Raw genomic sequence first — 24,287 nt, 5'->3', positions numbered from 1 at the left:
TGGGCTGGGCTACTGTTGGCCCAGCCCATTCCAAAAAAAAAGAGGTTAATCGGGCCTTGGCCCAACCAAAAGAAAATGGATTGGGTTGCGGGTTAGCCGCAGCCTATCCAATTTAAATTGGTTTAGGTCGGGTTCCTTGGATTTGGATCCAACCCGACCCGAATCCAATCACTTAATGGGAGAAAGCCAAACTCAGGTTGCCCGAGTCTGTCTTCTCCAAACCGAAGAGAGAGAGAGAGGGAGAAAAAGAGAAAGGAAAAAGAGAGAGAAAACGAGAAAAGGTGCCGGCGGTCATCGCCGGCGATGAACCACTGGCCGCACCCTAACCTCTTCTACACTCTCGCGACCCAGCATACCATGAGAGGTGGAGGAGGAACCGTAGATGACGGTCGACAGCTCGACTCCATGGCCGGCGGCCCTAGAGTCGTCTCCTCCACACCTCAAGCCATGAAGACTTTAGGGGAGTGCGCCTACGGCACGAGGTCGACGACGCAAGTCTTTGGCATACGAGCAACAGCGACCCAAAGCCGTCGACCGGCATGAGTCGCCGGTGAAGCCGAAATCTCAAATTAGGTATTTTTGATTTACCCCTTTAAATTTAAATTAAACTAGAGGGATGAGAGAGGGCTCACCGAGGAGTGTGGTGGTCCCAATTTCCTCCGGCGATGCTCCGGCTATCCGATCCCACAGCGACGACTCCGACGGTGAGAAAAGAAAGAAAACGGTGGAAGAGAAGAAGGCTGAGGGGGGCGGTTGAGGAGAGAGAGGATTAGGGTTTAATTTATAGATTAGAAGAGGATTAAATCTAATCTGATTTGGATTAGATGAAATCCCCCCTATCAGCACCTCATCGCGTGCTGGAGAGGGAGAGAGGAGAGGCTACACGTGCAGAGCACGTGCACCCTCCTCTCTCAACCCCTATTTTTATTTTTATTTTATCTTATTTTTTGTTTTTGGTTCTGACAGTAGATATATTATAGTCATGACAATTGAATTTTGTAAGCTTTCTCATTTACTTTTTCAACATTTTGAAAGGTCCTTCAGCTCGGGGCATGAGTTTAGATTTTCTTTGGCTTGGAAATCTTTCTTTCCTCAAGTGTATTCAAACTAAATCTCCTGGATCATAACTAACTTGCTTCTTTTCTTTGTTGGCAGCCTTCTCGTAACTTGCATTTTGCTGCTCAATCTGCTTCTTAACATTCTCATGCATTGTTTTGATAAATTCTGCCTTTTGTGTGCCATTTAGACAAGCTTTTTCACTAGCAGGTATCGATAATAGATCAAGTGGAGTATTTGGGTTGAACCCATAAACCACCTTAAAAGGAGTATGTTTAGTAGTCCTATGCAAACTTCTGTTGTAAGCAAACTCAACAAAAGGCAGACACTCGTCCCAGTTCTTCAAATGTTTATGAACAATAATACAAAGCAAAGAAGAAAGAGTTCTTCAAATGTTTATGAACAATAATACGAAGCAAAGAAGAAAGAGTTCGATTTACCACTTCAGTTTGGCCATCCGTATTGTTATGATCCAACCACATGGGTTAAGTCAAGTCAAGTCGAGTCGAGTCAAATTAATTACTTAGCTTTATCTTTCTGTTTTGAATTTCAAATAAATCAGATAATCCGCATGTGAATCTGATCTATTAGGGATTTTACTCCTAAAATATGGGTGGACATGAGTTGATAAGGAGCATTGAATTGAGAGAAATCTGAGTTTAACTAATTATTATTCTCGTTCTTATCTTTTTACATTAATCGTTGGATTGTCTTTATCTTCATAGGAGTAGATCATAACCGTAGATCCCTTTCAGCATCCAAATCCTAGTCACCTCCTACCTCTAGCAACCACCCTACTACACGGCCGTCCACCACTCTCCGATGACCGCCACAACGTCGAAAATTACCGTTCTGCCCTCCCTGACCTATCTCCACTATTTTATTTTTATTTTTTCATCCCGACCTCCGATTTAGGTGAAACTAGAGCCATTAGAACCTTAATTCACGAGGCTACCTCCACTTAAATTTTTATAACCATCCTACGGATGGATCATTCCAGATCTGGTCTGTTACAATGACATGCCGTGCTAAAGAGAAGTTTGGTGCCTTTTTCCACAAGGTCTTCTAAAAGTAACTCAAGAATTTGGCATCCGGGTCTGAAACTATGCTCCTTGGAACTCCATGCAAGCGAACAATATTCCTAAAGAACAAATTCGCAATAAGAGAAGCATCATCAGTTTTGTGGCAAGAAATGAAGTGCGACATTTTTGAAAATCCATCAACAATAACGAAAATTGAATCTCTTTCTCGTTGAGTCCATTTGAGGAGATATGGTTATTCAAGTCAGTATGCGTGTTGGCGAGATGGAGATGACGCCGAGAGGGACGACCAGAGACGGAGATATTAGTGGAGTGGCTCGGAAGACAAGGTGACGTGTGAGTCTGAGATGACATTGTGGTACACTTTTTGGACTTCTCACCTTGAGATCAAGGTGATGGAAGCGTGGATTGATACAATTAGGACTGGACTAAGTTGTATTGGAAGAAATAAATTATGTTTGAAGAATAAAGCCTTTTGTCAAGGTGTGTTTGAACGTCAAGGACTCATGTTCAAAAGTGCTGTTCGAACGCTTACACGTGCTCGCAAATACAGAAAATAGGTTTTGCTCGTTTGAACAGCCTCGGGCCCATTGAACGTGCCGCGGCGAGGATGTATCGTTTTAAGGTTTCTTTAATTGTTTTGGTTAATTGGCGAGTGATGGTTATTTTCCTATGATGTTCAAAATATTATTGCACTACGAGATTATTTTATTTCTACAATGTAGGCTTATAACCTTGTATTATCCGTAGTGCATAGTTATTTTATATAGAGTGGGTTGTTTTCTCACAGTGCAGGTTTATAACCCCACGTTACCCTCAGTGCATAGTTGTTTCCTTACAGTGCATGGTTAGTTATGTAGAGTGCAGGGTTATTTTCCTCTAGTATGAGTTTATAACCTTATATTACTTTGTAGTGCATGGTTATTTTCTTGTAGTACGGGTATATGAATATTTTAAATCCATAGTTGTAATAAAGGATATTATAATTTTAGATAATTATATATATTACTACTACTTATCATTTGGTATAAAACATTACCAATTCCTAACACAAATTCATTATTTTGCAATACTTTAATATCAACTTTGTCATATTAAATATAATTTTTACTCTTTATATTAGAATTGAACTAAACATTAAAATAACTTATATTGGTATTAGCCCTCCTTTTCTGGTATTAAAAATAATAATATTTATTTTAGAATAGATCTTATTCCACAAGTGAACAAGACCTTACTATTTACCTTCGTGGGTAGAGCCGTAAGAAGCTAGATATTTGGGATAATTTTGGCGAGCAGTGAGTTGAATAGTTATCCTTTTCTCTTTCTTTCTGTACCTTCTTTTCTTTGCTTTGTATTCGGTTACCTATTCTTATTGTTTTCATGTTCTTCTGCTTGATCTGAGCAAAATAGATCAGATCTGGCTAGTTCTAAATTTGCTTAGTGTTCTGTTTGACCCCTTCCTGTTGGATGAATATTTCTAATACTGCGGTTCTGTATTTACTGCAAGAAAACCCTACTTGACCCTCTTTGTAACCATGAGATAGTTGTTGCTAAAGCCTATTGTCAAACCTAAATCATAAATATCCTCACAAAAATAGCCCTATAAATCTGAAAATTATCTATATTTTGCTGTCTTTTCGCTTCTCTTTCTTCTCCCAACATTAAGGTGATCGAGTCAAGTTATCTCCATGGATCTGATTGATTCCCTGTGAGAACAATTCTTTCATGCCGCAACTTTTGATAATGTTGGATGAAATCAATTGGAAAGGTTGCAAACTTGATGCACATATATGTACAAACCCTAAGTTGTCCTACATCATGGTGTTAAGAGTTATTTTGTCTTGCATCAAATTGGACTATAATAGCATTTACACCTAATTAGGATAACTCTAATGTGTCTATATTTTAAGACATTATTTCCATATGCTATTTAATTACTTGAAATGCACATATGTGATAACAGGATAACAAATAAATAAAAATTATATTTGTGTAGTGTATACACACTTGTGAAATTTTCCATGTGCTGCCTTACATATTCTATCTTAAGCGAACAATTGTAATTTCAATTTTATTACAAGTGTACTCTTCACATACCCAAGAAGTATGAAGTAATGAATTACGTTTTGGGTGTCATTTTGCTTGCTTGGCAAGTGTTGTGCCAATGACCTGCTGACAAGATTTTGGCTGAGGGGTGACATCCATTCATGGCTCAAATCCTAGTGCCCCATGCATTCTTTTCTCCAGGATCTAGGGTTCCCTACAGGATGCATGTAAGGATTCTAGTCCCTGTAGGTAATCAATGGTGCCTGGGGTCCTGCATAGGGCTGTAAGAGTCTAATATAGCCTACAGCAGGCCCTAGAAATCTAGTGAAATTTGTTTGGGATCTAGAGCCCTTGCATGTGAGCTGGCTCTGTTCATTATGGACATGCATCCTTTGTATGAATTAGTTCTAATGATTCAAGATTAAGCGTCAAAATATCATTTTATAACCATTATGATATGTAATTCTTTGTTCATTTTTTAGATTGTTGGTTTGACTAGTTCTCGACTTTGCATATGTAGACGTGATGGGAAAAATGGTATATTTCAATTACGTCAAGGTATCTTCACGTGTTGTTTATGCATGAGGTGAGCATCGTGATTGCTCTTTTTGGAATAGCTGATTTTCTTCAGTTTACTGTAACAAAGTATTTTTCTTTCTTTAGAAGTAATTGTGTAATGTGGTAAGGAAAATACTGTTTGAAGGTTTTAGGATGGAAATAGCATATTATAGAACATATTACTTTTAGACACTTCAGCAATTTGAAATTTTGGAGAGAAGTAGGGCTTTGATTTAAAAGAACACTTCTGAGCAATTGTAATTATGTTAGGATCTGTTGGATATTTTGATATGGTTTTATCGTCTCAAGGTTCTAAATTGTCTGTAATTTTTATGTTAATTCCTCCTTGTATTGTTAGAGGAAAAACTATTCATGTACTATTGTAAATATGCCGCTGCTATATGGCCAAGTTTCTGAGTTTATGCCATTTCAATTATATGCCATGATCAGTTGAATTTTTTTCTTGGTTAAGGAGTTGGGTTTGGTAAATTCAGAATATCCAGAAAAGAGATTTTTCTCCTGAGTTCTAGTGTCGAGCAACTTCCTTTCAGTCTCTTTCTGCCTTTTGTTTCGAATCATTATTTAGTTGATAATTTCTCTCAAGACTTTGTACTTTTTGTTGAGGTAGTTTTTTTAATGAATGACCTTATCTGATATATAAGACATTTGTTTGTAACAGGGATGAAAACCTTGTCTTTTAACATGAATTCCCTCTTACGGTTTGCGGGATCAACTTCTGGCTATGCTCATTGTTGGGACTTCCGGTTAGTATCAATCACATAGCTATATATTGATGCCAAAAGTTGCATGAGGATAGGTTTCCTCCTCTTGATTTTGTTTTTGACAAGTAACCATGTAGATCATTGTTATTCCCCATCCCTTGTTCCATGGGGGAACTTCATTTAGAGTTGCAACTGTGAAACAAGGAGCACCAATCAAAAGGTGCTTTATTTTGGCAGTTTAGTGGAGGATAGGGAGATGCAATCTGCTGCAGTCATCCTTAGTTCCTTACATATGCCTATAGTAGAGGAAGGCATCCTAAGTGTATTAGTCGGCTGCACTAGTACTTCCAGTAGTTAAGGAACCAGATTGCGCAGTAAATCTCATTAATTTTACCTTGCCAAGCTGGTTGATGAATCTGGAGATTAGGTTATTGCAAAAATCTTCTGTGAAAAACAATTTGGACAATTGCTGATTTGAGTCTGTAGTGTTTTAGTCCCCTTTTGTTTTTCTTTGTTTGTTTCTATTTCTTTATAAGGGAATTTGGATAGTTAATCTTGTTCTATTTATTTTCTTTAATTGCCACGTCATAGTGAATGGCCTAGTTGGATGGTAATTGGGCTGTTTGTTTAGAAATAGTAAATGGAGCACTATGTTTGTTGTTGATGAGAGCAGTTTAAAATTGCAAAGTTTTAAGTTTGTATCAATATAAAGATATCTTCTTTTTGAGAGTATTTGACCGAATCAGGCCTCAAACTCGCTAATGCAGGACAAATATGCAAGTGACTAAATTAAGAGAAATCAGCAAATAGACATTTAAATAAAAGCAAGCTAGTCAAGTAGAAGCCCTCTAAATAAACATATGAAGCTATGCTATAGTATTTGGTACAAACAAGTTGACTCGCTTCCAAGAGAATGATTTAGATTGTTCGAATCATGGAAGATTCTTCTTACTAGGTCCGCCAGTTGAAATTGAAATCTAAATTACTATAAAGAAGATGGTAAATTAAGGCTAACAGATACCCAATTTTATAGGTTTTTGTGCAGAAAATTGATAAGTTTTAGGAAATTCCAATAAAGACTACTAGCAACAAATGATCTACGAATAACAAGTTAGATATGACGTCCATAAGGATGTTACCGGTTGTTATACCTGTCAATTGAGTCCGAAACAATGAGAAGATAAAATCCGGTCCATGATTGGAAGCCTATGCTGAGATCGGATCTAAAAAAGGATCTGAAATAAAATCTGATCCATGATTGGAAGTTCGTGCTGAAACAGAATCTTAAGATGTTATAAATCAGATTTAGACCGATCTATTCGTAGAAATTTTTTGAGAATTTTATGGATAGTAGCCTCACGAGTTGGGATCTTTTGTCTCTCATTTGACGAGCTGAAAAATTAAAAATAAAACAACGGAGAAAGGTCAAAACTGGACATTAGTAATTGTTAACGTTGCGGTGATCATAGGAGGGTAACGGATGACCAAGGGTGGTGATGGATAACCGTAAAGTAAGGTAGCTCATGGAAGAAGATGGTGGCTAGGGTTTGAAACTTAGAACCGATCTACAGTTAAGATCTACTACGATAAAAAAGATGATCTAAATAGCTAAACTCAATATTCATTCTATCATGATAACTAACTCAGGACTTCTCATATTTATTGGAATAGAATTATAGCAGGTCGGATCCAATTTGCCATGTTGGGCTTACATCTGTATTATTTGAAATTTAAAGTAATAAGCAAATCTAACTAACTCGACCCAACTTCACTCAACTGACTTGACTACCATAGTTGAATCATAACAATCCACCCATTAGCTTAGTTTGCATCGCGCTTGAGCTTTATGCAGGTCTAGTGTTTTGAAAATTGGTTTTGGCAACCGCCCCACTATGTGAGTTGGCGTTGGCATGGGGTGACTAGCTGCCATTGCGAGCCGCCTAGGCACTAAAAAGCATTGGTGGGCCAATGCTTTGGCCCGCTAGCTAACGAAGTGGGTTGGAAGTGGGTCGGATGTGGATTAGGTTTAATAACTAACCACTAGCTCACTATATATAAAAGAAAATCAAACCCTTTCGTAGCTTTCTCTTTTAATCGCTTATCTCTCATGTGGTGGCTAGCGAAGGCATCAAGCGGTGGCGGCAAGCGGCAGCAATGGCAATCAAAGGCTCAAATGCGCTGAGCAGTGGCTACGGGTCAGCAAGCGTCATCGTCCTCCTCCACTGTCGGCAAGCCTCCTCTTACTCCACCATGCCGGTGGTGCTACAAAGCTTTCGCTCTCAGAGCTCACCTAAGAACCAGGCATTGGCCATGTGGCACCTCCAACAAATGGGGCTTGGCCTTACAAGGTTAACCTCGACATCACTCTATCGTCGTGGCGGTGCTAGTGGAGATGGGCAAATCGCCGCATCGGTGTCAACATAGAGTGCCATGGAGAAGACTCCATCGAGTAGCTATTGCCCGCTGTCGATCCGAGCCAAGATGAAGTCCTCGATGCCTTATCCTTCTCGCCGTTGATTTGAGGCATTCTTTAAAATAAGAGACCAAATCAGCTTGGGGGAAAGGAGTCGGAAACGCCAACATTGACGGTGACAATGGAGAAGGAGAAGAGATCGACAAGGCACTGTTCTCGGCGGCGATGTGGGTGAAGAGGCGATCTCTGAGTTAGAGGCAGCTTGAATATTTAGTTTTATTTAATTTAGCTTTGTTCAGCTTAATTAGCTGGCTTGACAGCTTGAATAGTGCTCTGTTAAAATTTGAAATCAGTGTGATGCTTTTTTATTTGATAATTTGATATTATTTTTAGTATTAGAGTTGTATTATTGTTATATTTACTAGTTAAATTTTAAAATTTCTAGCTTTAGTAAAGTTTTATTTAATTTAACTATTAAAGTTTAATTCAGCTTGAATAGTTCTTAGCTTGTCTCGGCTCGATCCAGCTTAGTTTGAGTATGGCTTTATAATAGGCTTGATTCAGACTTGAGCTCGGCTCGAGTTCGGTTGAAGCTCAAAAATAGGCTCGAAATTAATTTTGAGCCGAGCCTAAGCTAGAGCCAACTTGCTCTGGCTTGGCTCTTTGACACCCCTAGCGGCGGGGACAAGCGGAGGCGTATAGTGGCAGTGGCAAGCGAACGCGTCGAGTAGCGATGGCAACTAATGGGAAACCACCAAATCGTGGATTGCCTTGTCTTCTCCTCATCATCTTTTTCTTCTCCTTTTCTTTCTCTTTGACATTGGAAACCACCAAACTCTTCTTTCTTTGTGCTTTAACCGATGGAAAAAAGAATACCATAAAAGTCGCTATGAAGACTGAGGAAATAGTTATTGATACTTTTCCCTCATTTCATCTTTACGCTCCCAAGTTGCTTCTTCCGGCTTGTGGTTTTGCCATAAAATCTTCACGAAGGAGATTACTCTATTGCGAAGAGTTTTTTTGCTGAGTCTCTAGAATTTTCACAAGTTGCTCTTCATAAGATAGATTTTCTCGGATTTTCAAAGGCTCGAAGTCGATCACATGGTCTGCACTAGGCACATACTTTCTTAACATAGATACATGGAAGACATTATGTACTTTAGATAACCTAGGTGGCAATGCTATTTGGTATGCCACTTTTTCAATGCGCTCTAACACCTCAAAAGATCCAATAAAGTGAGGACTCAACTTGCCTTTCTTACCAAACCTGATCAACCTTTCCAAGGTGACACCTTTAGGAAAACCATGTCGCCCACTTATAACTCAAGGTTTCTTCTCCGGTTATCAGCATAGCTCTTTTGACGGCTTTGAGTTACAACAAACTTTTCCTTGATTTTGATGATTTTTTTGTGTGGCATCTTATACTATATCTGGTCCCAATAACTACCTTTCACCAATCTCAAACCAACAAAGTAGAGATCTGCATTTTCTACCATACAACGTCTCGCAAGGTGCTAGCCCTAAACTCGAATGGTAGCTATTATTGTATAAGAACTCTATCAGTGGAAGATGATCATCACAATTTCCTTTCCACTCCAAAGAACATGCTCGCAACATATCCTCAAGGGTTTGAATAGTCCTCTTGGATTGTCCATCAGTTTACGGGTGATAAGCTGAATTGAATCTCAATCGTGTCCCCATAGCTGAATGAAGACTCCACTAGAATTTAGGAACAAAACGAGGATCTCGATCAGACACGATAGACAAAGGTGCGCCATGGAGTCGAACAATCTCCCTAATATAAAGTTATGCAAAACGATCTAGGGAGTAAGTCATACGAATGGCCAAAAAGTGAGCAAACTTAGTTTGTCCACGATCACCCAAATTGCATCATGATTTGATCTAGTGCGGGGAAGTCCCGAGACAAAGTCCATAGTCACATCCTCCCACTTCCATCTTGATAAAGGCAAAGGCTTTAACATCCCTGTAGGCTTTTGGTGCTCAACTTTAATTTGTTGACAAGTGAGACATCTGGCCACAAAGTTAGCTATGTTTTTTTTCATGCCATTACACCAGAAGTTTTCTCACAAATCTCTATATATTTTTGTGATGCTTGGGTGGATATCGAATCCTGAACTGTGAGTCTCTGATATAATTTCATTCTTTAACTTTTTACTGGCTAGGACAGATCAAATAGCTAGGAGCTTCTCCTTTTTCTAATCCTTCCAAGATCTTGAGGTTGACATCCTCTAATTGAGCAGCTTGGATGCGATCTAAAAGTGTAGGTTTGACCACTAGCCAGCTGCAAATAGCTACTCTCTCTGGATTTGATGTTACTTCAATTTTCAACCGTCTGAATTCTTCAATAATATACTGTCGACAAGTAAGTGCTGATAAGTGCCCTTCTGATGATTTTCTGCTCAAAGTATCGGCTACCACATTTGCTTTCCTAGGATGATAATTGATACTAACATCATAATTCTTAATTAATTCTAGCCACCTGCGTTTCCTCAAATTAAGTTCTTTCTGAGTGAAGATATACTTGAGGCTCTTGTGATCAGTGAAAATTTCACAAGATTCTCCATAAAGGTGGTGACGCCAAATCTTTAGTGCAAAAACTACCGCAGCCAACTCAAGGTCATGAGTAGGATAGTTCTTCTCATGAATCTTAAGTTGTCTAGATGCATAAGCTATCATCTTTCCATGCTACATCAAAACACAATCGAGACCCTATCGGGATGCATCACTGTAAATTACAAAGTTGCTGCCCTCTGTCGGAAGTGAAAGGATAGGAGCTGAAATCAATCTCTACTTGAGCTCTTGGAAACTATTTTCACAATTGTCTGACCACTCAAATCTCACCCTCTTTTTGGTGAGGTGAGTAAGTGATACGGCAGTCCGTGAAAATCCCTCCACAAACCTTCTATAGTAGCCTGCCAATCCAAGGAAATTGCGTACTTCAAATACTGAAGTAGGCCTCGGCCATTTGCTAACAGCCTCGATTTTTTTTTATCCACCTTAACTCCATCCTTGCTGATTATATGTCTTAAGAAAGCCACCTCATCCAACCAAAACTCACACTTCTTAAACTTTGCATAAAGCTTTTCCTCACGAAGAGTTTGAAGTATTGTCCTCAAATGTTTCTCATGCTTTTCCCTGCTCTTGGAATAGATCAATATATTGTCAATGAATATTACAACAAACTGGTCCAAGAAGGTTTTGAAGACCCAGTTCATTAAGTCCATAAAAGTTGTAGGCGCATTTGTAAGGCCGAAAGGCATCACTAAGAACTCATAATGGCCATAGCGAGTCTTAAATGTTGTCTTTGCAATATCTTCATTCTTGATCTTCAATCGATTATCACCAGACCTCAAATCGATTTTTGAGAAGACCTGAGAGCCTTGCAGTTGATCAAAAAGATTATCGATCCGGGGTAGTGGATACCTGTTCTTCAGAGTGACTTTATTTAACTCCCGATAATCAATGCAAAGACGCATCGATCCATCTTTCTTCTTTACAAAAAAAACTGGTGCTCCCCAAAGTGAACACTCGGACGAATAAAACCCAAATCCAACAACTCTTGAAGTTGGATCTGCAACTCTCTAAGTTCTGCTGGTGCCATCCTATTGGATGCCTTTGATATTGGTTCAGTGCCAGAGAGCAGGTCTATGGTGAAGTCTATTATCTCTCTATCAGGTGGAAGACTAGGTAGATCTTCAAGAAAAACATCTGAAAATTCATTTATTACTTGAAGTTCATGAATCTCTTGCTCTGCACACTCCACGCCCACTACTGATGCCAAAAAGCCTAGGCATCCTTTCTTCATTAATCTATTTTCTTGAAGTGCTGAGATAATACTGGTCGTAGGAATCTTTTGCTCACCCTGGAAGAAAAATTCTAGCTTCTCCGGGATAGAAAATATAACCCTTTTTATTCTACAATCTATTATAGTATGATGTGTAGATAGCCAATCTATATCCAGTATAACATCAAAATCATGCATGTCTAGACAAATAAGATCTACTAGAAGTTTCTGATCGTCTATCTCTACTAAACAAGATCTGCAAATAAGATTTAAAAGTATGGTCCTCCCTATGGGTGTAGTCACTACTAAATATGATTCCATAATCTCAAGTGCAATAGGTAATAAGGAAAGAATATTAGGTGAACCAAAAGAGTGTGAGGCTCTAGAGTCTATAAGGACTTTAGCTGGTATGGAAGAAATAGATAAGGTACCTTGCACCACGGATGGTGAGTGCTCAGCCTCTTTCTGCGTCAAAGTATAAATTCTTCCTTTATTCTCTAGCCTCGCTCCTAGATTTTTGCTATTTGTTGGAGGCCTATTGTTCGCTATGCTTGACTGGGACGGTCGATGCTGTTGATCTTGCTGAGAAGTTAGACGCCATCCCCCACGTAGTGCTCTGCAATCTCTTGCCAAGTGGTCGAGTCTTCCACAGTTGTAGTAGCTTCGTGGTACTCCATTGCACCCAACACTAGACGAATGAGAGCGTCCACACCTTGCGCAATTTTTAAGCTAACTTTGTTTGGGACCTCCCCTAGAAAGGTTTGGTCCACTCCCGACCCTTATGGGCTATCCAGACGACTGACCACCTCCTCTGTTTTGCTCCTGGTACCTCCTCGGCTTCTTCTGTGGATGCTGCTATTCTCCTTCTTGGCGAAGCTTCCCAATGTTTCTCTAAGTGAGGAGTGCCTTAGACACCATTTTTGGAAGTGTCTGACATTGGAATAGTGATATCCTATCTCTGATGGTTGGCCACAACTTACCCTCGAAGAAGCTAACTTTCTTTTCCTCGCTCGTTGCTATATGTGGAACAAATTGCAACAACTTGGTGAACCTCGCCTCAAAGTCCACCACAGACATGCCTCCCTGTCTCAGCTCAAAGAACTCATCATATTTCTTTTTATTTAAGGCCCGAGGATAGTACTTCTCGAAGAAAATCCTCTTAAAGTTTCCCCAGGTCAGCTCCTTCTCTCGTCCAATGTACTAGTGCTCAATCATCTGCCACCAATACTCTGCCCGATCCTCAAACATATAGGTCATCAAGGCAACCTTTTGATCCTCTAAACAATCTAATACTCGCAATATCTTCTCGATTCGCAGCAGCCATGCCTCTATTTCAATCGAATCAATAGTCCCTCTAAAGGCAGGTGGAGATGCCTTCAAAAAAATTTCAAACACTATACCCCTATCTAGACTAAGGGGTCTTGACTCTAATATAGCCGGAGTCTACGATGACTGTCCTCCAATGACTTGAAAAAGGGTCTGTAGCACTGATACCACTGTATGAGTAGCAGGAACTGGGGCAGGAGTGGGGATCTGGGCACGGGTAGGAGTCTGGATAGGAGTAGGAGCTCGGGTAGGAGCAATTTTCGATCCCGAACCAGGAATAGCAATTAGTGCAAGAGCTGGCGCTTGAGCAAGAGCCGGCTCTTACTCCCTACTCTTGTCAGGAGATAAACTCTAGGCCGCAGCTCCTCGTCGATGATGACACGTATACATATTGCCCATTCAAGATTTATAAATGAGATAAGAATAATTTTACTGAATATAATAAAAATTTCATAACGAACCTAAGCTTATGCCATCGGACCTCCACACAACTCTAAGGTTATTTAGGATAACAAAATTTTAGGCTCTGATATCAACATTGTCACGACCCGAAATATGAATCATGACCGGCCATGCATCTCAATATACTTGAGATACACGAAGCCTTATTAGTACTTTCTACGTGTACGATGGCAAAATAAATAAATAAAATGAAGATCTGTTTTATTTAATTTATTACTAATTGCAATGAACATAAAACAATATTAATGTTTTATAGTCTTTAAACGAAATAAATAAAACTTTTAATCTAAAGCATAAAATCCAAAAGAGTAGAAAAGTAAATAGGTGAATCCTAAGTGGAGATGAAGTTCGGATACATCTCGCTCAGTCGTCCCGCTAACTATTACTCGAGATAGATAAATAAATACAAAAAAAATAGAATCCATGAGCCAACAATTATAGCTTGATGAGTGGAATCCACTAGAAAATCAAATAAATTTTAAATCATATTAATGCTGAATAAATTAAACTAAAAGCAACAATATCCATAATAATATGCAACAGACATGCTCTTTAAATAATAACAATGATAATAATAGAGAGAGTCACAACTTGTAACCTTGCACGGTTTTAACATATTAACATCTTTTTAATATTTATATTGTTATATGTCTTAAATGGGTCTAAACCCTGTGGATCCACATCAAATAGAAATCATCTCAAGATGACGCTCGGGACTTTCTTTTATAGCTGATCCGATTAGGGTCATCAGATGGTATCACTATGTGATCAACACACTCTGTCTTTTTTACTAACCGTTGAGAGAAATTAGAGTCACCTAAGAAATTTCTCATTCATCCTAGGACTGTTCCCTAACCCCGCTAGAGTCACCTAAGAAAGTCACCGCAGTGATCTAATTTAGGACTTTCCCCTAAATTTCCAAATAGACTTGAGTCACCACGGAAAATCGCAAGCGATTTATACCGAGATTGTTCTCTAAGTCGTACCAAGACTAGTCTTATTTTTCTTTTCACAAATTTTAATATTTGCACGAAGTATGGTGATGCACTGAGTATAATGATTAAATACACACAGAAAATATAATAATTAAATTTTCGTACGTACGGATGAATTAAATAGATTTGCACACAGAAATTGTAACAATTAAATTTTTGCACGTAAGGGTGAAATAAATAATTTGCACACAGAAAATTTACATGGTTTGCCAAAGGTACGAAATATTATAAAATAAATATATTAGTGAACCCACTCACCTGAGTCTAGAAAAGACAACTGGAATCTCAAATCTCTAGCTCACGTATTAAAAATCACCACCTTTAATAAATAAAATAATAAAAATTTCAATTTGAATAATATCAATATTTCTAAAATTTAAAAAAAAAACTAAAAAGAACTAAAATGGGTTTAATTACCTATTGGATTGGGCTGGGCCACTTCTGACCCGGCCCATTCCAAAAATGGAACTAATCGGGCTGGGCCAAGGCCCAGCTTGGCCCAACCAAAACGGAAATGGACTAAACCGCAGCCCATCCAATTTAATTGGTTCGGGTCGGGTTCCTTGGATTTGGGTCCAACCCAACCCGAATCCAAAATCTTAATGGGAGAAGGCTAGACTCGGGTTGCCCAAGTCGAAGAGAGAGAGAGAGGAGAAAAAAAGAGAGGAAAAGAGAGAGAGGGCATCGCTGGCGACCATTGTCGCCGGCAGCCTATCGACCTCGTCAGAGGTCCCCTAGCGACCTCAACGACCTGCACTGGAGGGAAGGTCGACCGCGGCGACCAACGGTGGAGGACTTCCCACCCATGGCCAACCACAACCCGAGCCATGAGGGCCTCCTAGAAGATATCACCGACACCGAGCTTAGAGCACGAAGCTTCCGGTGACGATACGGTTGTGACCCGAAGCCGTCGATCGGTCTAATTTGCCGATAAAGCCGAGAAACCCAAATTTAGGTATTTTTGCTTTACTCTATTAATCTTTAATTAAATTTGAGGGGTGAGAGAAGGCTTACCAAGAAGTCACGTGGTGGTCTCCGATGGCTCCAGCGGCACTCCGACAGTGAGGAAGAAGAAAGCAAAAGAGGAGAAGAAGAAGAGAGAGAAGAGGGCCGAGGTGGTTAAGTAGAGAGAGAGAGAGAAATTTAGGGTTTAATTTATAAATTAAGAGAAGATCAAATCTAATCCGATTCGGATTAGATGAAATCCTTTCCACGTCTCGTCGCGTGCCGGAGAGGGAGAGGGGAGGGACTGCACGTGCACCCTTCTCTTTCAACCCGTAATTTATTTTTTTTTTCTGGTTCTTACATAAGAACATAAATATTTGCAAGAGATTGAAATACATTCAAATGACTGACTCAATATGCTATGACAATATCTTTGTTTTCTATAAACTTTATTTGAAGATATTGAGCCTGAAATAGTATGCATCATTAATTGCTTAAAAATGATATCTTCCATAGATCTTTTGAGTGCATTAGTTAACAAAATTTATACATCATATTGTCCTCTAGTAATTACTTTCAATAATTTAATGCGCACATTTTCTATAGTCGAGGTGCATTAATCTTGCATAATGTATATAGTCAATGCACACATACCATTGAGTGCAAGTTATGTTAGCTTCTATTTAGCATTGCAGAGAATAAACACAACATAATATGCATTGTATTAGTAAATTGTGTGCATTGTCTATCTTTTATCTACACATATTTTCATAAATATACATGAAAAAAGAAAAAAATTATTGATCACATCACATACAATATATTCCTTTTGAGAATATGCAAACCAAACAATGCTTGATAGAGGTGGACAAATAAGGAGAAAGAGAGATCGAAGTTAAAAACAATCTTTTAGAGTTGTCAAATAATACCATTGTAGATGAAGAAAAGCATTTCGATTATTAGTGATGAAGCAATATAAGATGAAGAATAGCGGATTTCATGGGAATCACGCCAAGGAGAAAGAGGAACAGATATAATTGTAGTAGTGCAATACTTGTTGTTCATAGCAAAGTGAGATATAACAGCCTTTTTTCAGTTTTCAGGACTAAATGAATAAAAGAGATTCTCATTTGCTATTTCAAAACTCAAGCCAGAAACTGGAGCTTTTTTCTGCAAATCTATTTATGCATAGGCATATGCAAAAAATTAAGCCCCAAATAGAACATAAAGTGCCACCGAGAGGAATCAAACCCTTTACATATATTCAAACCATGTAAATCTGTTATGAAGTTAATTCCCCATATAGGTGAGAGAAATGGATGTCTAGTACTATATGTCTATACTAGCTTTTCTAGTAAAAAAAAAAGGGGTAAATGTATTTTATTTTTCTGTACTTATGCCTAAAATTATTTTATTTTTTTATATTTCAAAAAATTTCAAACTAGTTCATGTATTTATGACTGAAGTGAGACCGCTAGGCTTTTCATCCAAATTAATGGAGCATGTTTAAAAAATTTTAAAAATTTAATAATGAGCTGAATTGTCTCATTTTTAATTTTTTTATGGATGAAAATATCATTTTTCTCTTATATAAATATTTCTTTATCCTCAAAGAATACTAACATGTCTTAATCTCTTAATTTTTAGATTTTGCCAATTATATAGTAAGTTTTATTAAAACTGAGTTTTGTTGAAAATAATTATATCCCGAGAACAAAATAAACATGGGTTAAAAAATCAGATCAAAAACTCATCTATTTTGCCTAATAAACACGACAATGGTATTTGGTCATTTGAGCGCGCTTCATTAACTTTGACATAAAAACTGACGATTTTACTTTAGTGGTAAGTATAGGAATTGATTTAAGATTTTTTAAAATAAAAGAGTTAAAATAATTTAGGATATAAGTATTAGGGTAAAATATATTTAATCCCAAAAAAAATTTACTCCTCTAGTTTAACCTCGTAGTCACGAAAAGAGCGCAGGACCACGGATGCAAAAGTAATGGCATACAAATTCCATTTTTTCATATGAAAGTTTAGCTAATGAGAAACAACAGGTATTCAGTGAACAAGGGTTACATCCTGAAAGATGCAAACGGATCAACGATGTCATAGCATATTAAAGAATAATAACATCAGCCTGGAAATAATGTGAACGTTCTATACCCATATCATTCTTTACAAATCAGAGAATAGTAGGAAATCTGGACTGACGACAAAATACCAGATGTTAAATAGTAGTTCTTTCTTCTTTTTTTCTTTTGTCGTGTTCTCCGCAGTTCCCTGTACTTTCGATCGATCTTACTTTGCTGACATCATATTGCTTTTGTAATCTTGTTCAAAAAGGGCAGGGAAGAACGCAGGTCATTTGCCCTAGTTAGTTTTTAATTTTGTTACTCAAGCTCATTTTTTATTTTCTTTGCACATCAGACATTTTTTTTCCTTTTTTCTAAGTTTGTCGTTCTATAATTAAATATTAATGAGATATTTTTTCTTCTAAGTTTATCATTCAGTTATTTAGTGCTCATTATATACTTATGAAACAATAGAAAAAATAAAGAGAAATGACTTGTACCCTCTTCCTCTTCTTTTTCTTCTTCTTTTTATGCTATTGTTGCTTTTTTTCTTTTCTGATGTTGTTTCTTCTTCTTTTGCTGTTGCTACTTCTTCTATCTCTTAATCCTATCTTATCTTTTTTTTATACAAATCTCTCTAATCATCTTTTAATTAATATAGTAAAAGACTAATTAGAGATAGTTTAAATAAATAAAAATTCTTAATTAATGTTTTAAAATAGAACTTTATCTATGGTAAATTTTATAAATTATAGTCAGAATTTCATACTTAAACTACAAATTTCATACATAAACTAAGAATTTTCAATCTAAAGAAACTCTGAATACAAAACTTTTTATCAAATTAGTTCTATAATATTTAAGTGTCAAATGATTATCTTCTAAATTTATACTTAAACTATAAATTTCATACATAAACTACAAAATTTTAATTTTGCTTAGTTTTGGAAAAATATTCATAAGATATATTTAATGTTTAAATATTATAAAACTAATTAGATAAGATCGGTGATATCAAGACCTAAAATTAAGATTAGTTAAATAACCAATAGCTCTGTTATTAACGTTTAAAAAGAGAGAATTGCTCCAATTTGTTTGATTTCCTCTAGAAAGAATTTAATCTATGTTGCAAATAAATTATAGTATCAACTTATAATACAAGTTAGTAAATTATTAGTTTATAAATGTCTCTAAAAGTTTGAATAGGGTAATATCTATATCACTTATTCCTTTTTTTTTACCACATTTCATAATTAATTTACAAATTTTATAAATTAATCATGAATTTTGTTAAAAAAATTGTGAATTACAATAAGAATTTCACAAAGTCACGCATACCTTTTTCTTCTTCTTTTTCTATCTCTTAATGCTTCTTTTTTAAATATAAGTCTCTCTAATCAATCTCTAATTCATATAATAAGAGACTAATTGAAGATACTGATGAGATAATTAGGATACATTAAATAAAAATAACTCTTTAATATGTTTTAAAAAGAGAATTTAATCTATGTTGTAAATAAATTACAAGGTCTACCTAAAAAGACAATGAATTACAATTAAAATTTCCTACTTAAACTAGGAATTCTTCATTCCACTGTAGAAAGATTCTGAATTTGAAAGAACTCTGAATACAAAAGTCCTAGCGCGTCATCGATCTTATCCAATTAGTTTCGTAATATTTGGACATCAGATTAATATTTTCTGAATATTTTTCTAAAACTGCACAGAATTAGAATTTTATAGTATAAATACGAAATTAATAATTTAAGTATGAATTTTGTATTTAAATTATGAAATTTTAGTTCTACACAATTTTAAAAAGATATTAAGAAGATAATCATCTCATGTCCAAATATTATAAAACTAATTTGATAAAATTGATGACATCATAATCTAGAATATTTTTATTTAAAGTTTCTTCATATTCAGACTCTATACGAAATTTTGATTGTAATTCATATTTTTCTTTTGCAAAATTTATTATTAATTTATAAAGCTTATAAATTAACTATAAAATATGGTGAAAAAAAAAAGAAAACGAGAAGAATGATATAGATACTTTTTTATTTATAATACTAATACTTTGTTAATTTGTTGTATCATAGGTACATATTGTAATTTATATTAAGTTCTTTCTAGAGAAAACCAAACAATTTAAATTAAGCAATTTTCTCTTTTTAAAACATTGATTATAGAGCTATTAGTTATTTAACTAATCATAATTTTCTCACTATTGTCTCTACTTATGAAATATTAGAATTAGTACTTGAATATTAAAAAGCTATACTTTCTTATGTTTTTTTATATATTAATAATAAATTAGAATGTCTTACTGATTTTAAATGGGAAAATACAGAAAAAATAAAAGATTTTTTAAAAATATTTTTTGATGCTACTAATATATTATCAAGCTCTTATTCTCCTACAATTACAACCGTTGGTATGCAACTTGTTAATATTATTCAACTTTTTATTGCTTTTAAAAATGATCGGACTTTACATAATGTTTTACAAAAAATGGAAACTAAATATGCTAAATATTTTGAACCTTTTCTTTTATTTATTGGTTTTGGTATTTTATTATAACCTCAACTTAAAGAGATCGGCCTTTTTGATATTTTTAATAGTTTATATGAAGACAAACAAGATGACTATGTTTCTCGTGTGGTAACTATTAAAAGTTATTTTGAAAGGCTTTTAATGATTATTCTATTATATATGATTCTTTTTCCTCTACGTTTTCACTTTCTGTTATTCCTCCTAAAAGTGGTAGTACTAAGAAGTCATTGTTTGCCCGATTTAAAATGAGAACTTCATTAATGTTGGGGGGAATCACTGAGCTTCAAGCATATTACAATCGTTTTGTAAGTAAGGATGAAATAGATACTTTAGTATGGTGAAAGGCAAATGAGATGAGATTTCCAATTGTTGTTATCATGGCTTGTGATATATTGACCATTCATATGTCTACTGTACCTTCAGAATCTATTTTCAGTACAAGTGGGCGATTAATTGATCAACGTAAATCATGTTTGGGAAAAGAAACAATTGAAGCGCTGATGTGCCTACAAGATTAGTATACTGCCGAATCTAGATCGCAAATGGACGACCATTTTTCCATAGAAAATATAGGATTTGAGCTCTTAAATCTCAATGAGTAATGTAATTTTATTTTATTTTTTATAATTAATAGATGAATTATGCAAATGATAGATAGGTCGGTAGGTGCCAACCTAGTTGAGGTGTACTCATTCTATAGTGATGCCAAAAAAATCCTCCTAATTTTGGTGTAACTATTTGTTTAATTATAAAAATATTTATATTTCTCATTTGTTTAACTATTTATTCTTTTACATCTGCTCATTTATTTTTTTATTTATTTTAATTCTAATTTTTTATCTACTTTATTTATTTTTTTGTTAAGAGTTGTAGTGTGTAAATTTGGGTGAATAATAATAATGGTGAAATATGGGGTGTTTTTTATAAAACTTTTAAAAATCCCACTTTTGAGGCCAATTGGCCGAGTAAAACAGAAAAAAAAGGCCAAGTGGGCGGTGGCCAACTGGCAACAGCTGGCCACAACCTACAACGACACAACTCCACAAGTAATGCTACTATGCTAGTGCCTAGTGGATGTGGGCTGTAGTGCACTAGCGCGGAGTAGACTCTCCTTCTCCCGGGGAGGCTGCGGCCATCGGCCCTTGCCGTCCCCCCATGGCGGTTTGGCATGCCGCCGCACCATGGCGCCCACGCACTTCTTTCACACGCACGCCACCTTACACTCCTCCATCGTCCACATCTCCGAGCTCGCTGCCGACCGCCTCATCTTCCTCGACTTCATGCACTCATTCTATGACACACTATATGTCGGTAGCATCGTCGAGGCCCGAATTCGCCCTATGCTCCATACGTTGAAACGAAATCTTATGCTCCTAGTCGCAAGCTAACTAACCGCGCCCAGCCTCTTGCCGTCCGGGAGGTCATGAAGGCATCCTTCGAGGCCTTTCTGATGGTGCTTCTCGCTAGAGGGAGTTGGCAAGCGGTCATGCAGGCCGAGCCACCGACATGGCGTAATCCACCACGACTTCAAGCCGAAAAATTTTCTCTTTGCGATGAGAACTCATTGCTGAAAATCTTAATCGGTAGAGCCCGGCCCGGCCAACCCGATATCTCACGGGCCGACGAACGGTAACGAGCTAGACTATTCTAGCCCGGCCCGAGTGATTGGTGGATCGGGCTATGAACAAATACATAAGCCCGGTTAGCCCGAAAAGCCCGGCCCGGCCCCCCCGATAATCACTTCTAAGTACATAAGAGAAGAAAAGGGTGAAACTAAGCCAAGACTGACAAAAAATTATTGTAAGCAGATTGATACCCTTGAGCTGGGTCAGACTTGAACCCAGGCTTGATTATTAATAGGTCTTATTGATTAATTTGGTCAACCTCAACCCAAGCTTACAAAAAAAAAAAAATAACATGTTCATATTAAATCTTTAATCCATTTCTATTACCATAATCTTTTAAGTGTATGAACTTTCCCACTACAGTGTGAAATTCCACAGATGATCAGCTACATGATTACGGAGTCTCTTCAATACAATTGATGCTTCAGCTTTTCAGTTTTTTTTTTTTTTTTTTTTTGCCCGTGCATCGATTTCTTATTGTTTTGGTCCAGGAGAATGTACATTAGATGCTTAAAATTTACAACATGATTACTAGTTCTAAAGTCCGAAACTAGGTAAAAAAAATTTTCCCTTCCAGTTTCACTTTAAGACTGCAACCCAAGCTAGTCAGACCATGTAAGAACCATAACCTACTTGATGGAACATTGTCAAAACATACGTATCTAGTAAGCTCAGACAGTGCGTCAACAGGTGCCCAACCAATAGCATGGCCTTAACTTTAAGAAGCTAGGTTGAGTTGGATTAGGCTGATCTTGATACGAACCTTTTTAAGGGTCTGAATCAAGAAATGTCAAATCTAGAATTAATATTCACTAAATTAGGGCAGAGCTTAACTTTTGAATTCAAAGATGGATTTGGACGTGTAAATAGTCAAACTTGATGAGAAGAACGAGAGGAAGATGATGGTGTGGTGGTTTGGTGAAAAGAGGTGAATATGGAGATGATAACCTGGGTTGAAGGTTATGTGGTAGAGAAGATAGTTGGCCTTTGGGACGAGGGGAGCAATCGGAGAGATCTAAAAGATAGACAAGATAATTGTGGTAGAATAGAGCTCTAGATAGTTAGAAAAACATAGAGACTTGAGAGATAGGTTTTTGACCCAAATAATTTATGCTAAAGGGGCTGCCTAAGTAATTCAAAGAGTAATTTATGCCAAAGGGGCTGCCTAAGTAATTCAAAGAGTAATTCAAAGAATAGAGCTATAGGCTAGCTCACTTCCTAAAGTAATTCAAAGAGTCAAAAACATGTAAAAAGTCTAGGTCGTATTCAGCCTCAGAGGCGTTTTGAACGCCTCAGGTGGCCTTCTGGCCTCGAGATTTTGTGTTTGAAAGCCTGATAGGGCCTTCGAACGCCATTTCCAAAGGACCTCTTTTTCGTGGTGTTTTAGGTCTGTATTAGGTCTTGATCAAGTTAGACTAAGACAGGCAGTAAGTGAGATGTCAGAAACAGGACAAAGATCGAGGGTGAAACTGAGAGCCTATCAGATACTGAAAATAAAAAAGATCACCACTTACCAGCAGCATTCAGTCAGACTAATGTCTGCTACTGCTGTGTAAAACAGTTTTCTCTCCTTAATTGTTTTGATTCATCATGGCAAAAGCAGGAAGAGGCAAAGGACAGAGGGTTGCCAACTTTCCAGGTGTAGAGAGGTGTCCTACAGAAATAGAAAGCAGGAGAAGATGAGATAAAGGATGAGGATGGATTGGAGGTGGGTGATATAATTTCAGTTGCACAACTTTAGATGGCATTCAAGCGCGTTTAGCATTAAATGTAGTAAGAAATCTGCCTCGGACCAGATGATTTGGACAAGAAAATGTTAAGTAAACAAGACAAGTTGATAAACAAGAAAAGTTGAGGATGGGCAAGAATTCCTGAGGCTGGAGATCCCACCCTTACGATATCATTATTATTCTTAGGGCATCTACCAAAAAAGATGAAGCATTCTCTCCCATTTCTTCTTTTCAATACTATAAGACAACTAAAAGCCAAGGGTACATATAGATTATAGAGCCAATGCAAGATGTGCATCTGAAGAAATGACTAATGCACTCTCATCTCACCAGAAGAAAAGCAGAAGAATATAAGTACGTAAGAAAAAAAAAATTAAAACCAGTGACGCATGAGAATCACCTAATCATAGGCACAAAGAAGCAAGCTAACTAAGGTATACCTGTCAAAGCAAGCTTTAGACCTGTCTCCATATCTGGAATGCTACGAACCAATACACCTGGTGTATCCAGGACATATATGCTAGGATGATTTGCAATCTATTCAGAGAAAATAGCAAGCTTAATTTATTGTAACCAAAAAAAAAAACAGAGAGAGAACAGTGATCTTCACACTTCAGAGAAAAATTTAGTATAAAAGCATGATTGAGAACACAGTGTTTTATTGTAAAGCTCTACAGTGTAAATAGCTTTCTACATGAGGTATATGAGTGAAAAAAAATATTGAGATTCATATGAAATGTAAGAATTAAATCAGTCCAAAACAAGAAAAGTGGCACAGAATGCATAATATATAATAGATAAGCATCATGTCAGAGCGCTTCTCAAGTTTCCCACCATCTTTCAAGTCCAGATAATGAGAGAATGAAACCAGTTCACAAATCAGATATCAGTCATTATTCTCAAGGAAATATTGTGGAAAAAACT

At 36.8% G+C, this 24,287-nt stretch overlaps 1 protein-coding gene across 11 annotated transcripts in view; it reads left to right on the top strand.

Moving 5' to 3' along the window:
- The window catches only part of LOC140763915 (uncharacterized), a 65,061-nt gene that overhangs the window by 9,005 nt on the left and 31,769 nt on the right, over window positions 1-24,287 (top strand). For 6 of the 11 annotated variants that reach the window (XR_012104924.1, XR_012104922.1, XR_012104920.1 and 3 more), the window contains exon 4: window positions 5,383-5,467. Coding sequence is in view for 1 of the 11 variants with exons in the window: in XM_073102295.1 (XP_072958396.1) it covers window positions 5,383-5,467; window positions 7,546-7,849 (389 nt within the window). In the remaining 10 variants the exon portion in view is untranslated. Of the gene's footprint in view, window positions 1-4,665; window positions 4,732-5,382; window positions 5,924-7,545; window positions 8,178-24,287 lie in introns of those variants that run through there. The other 5 variants (XR_012104926.1, XR_012104927.1, XR_012104921.1 and 2 more) reach the window with 4 other exon arrangements.

The sequence above is a fragment of the Typha angustifolia genome, chromosome 7, assembly GCF_048772165.1.
Source record: "Typha angustifolia cultivar Huaian chromosome 7, ASM4877216v1, whole genome shotgun sequence".
NCBI classification, from domain to species: Eukaryota; Viridiplantae; Streptophyta; class Magnoliopsida; order Poales; family Typhaceae; genus Typha; species Typha angustifolia.
Note: the sequence above shows the minus strand (reverse complement) of the source record. Positions and strands in the feature narration are given on the sequence as shown.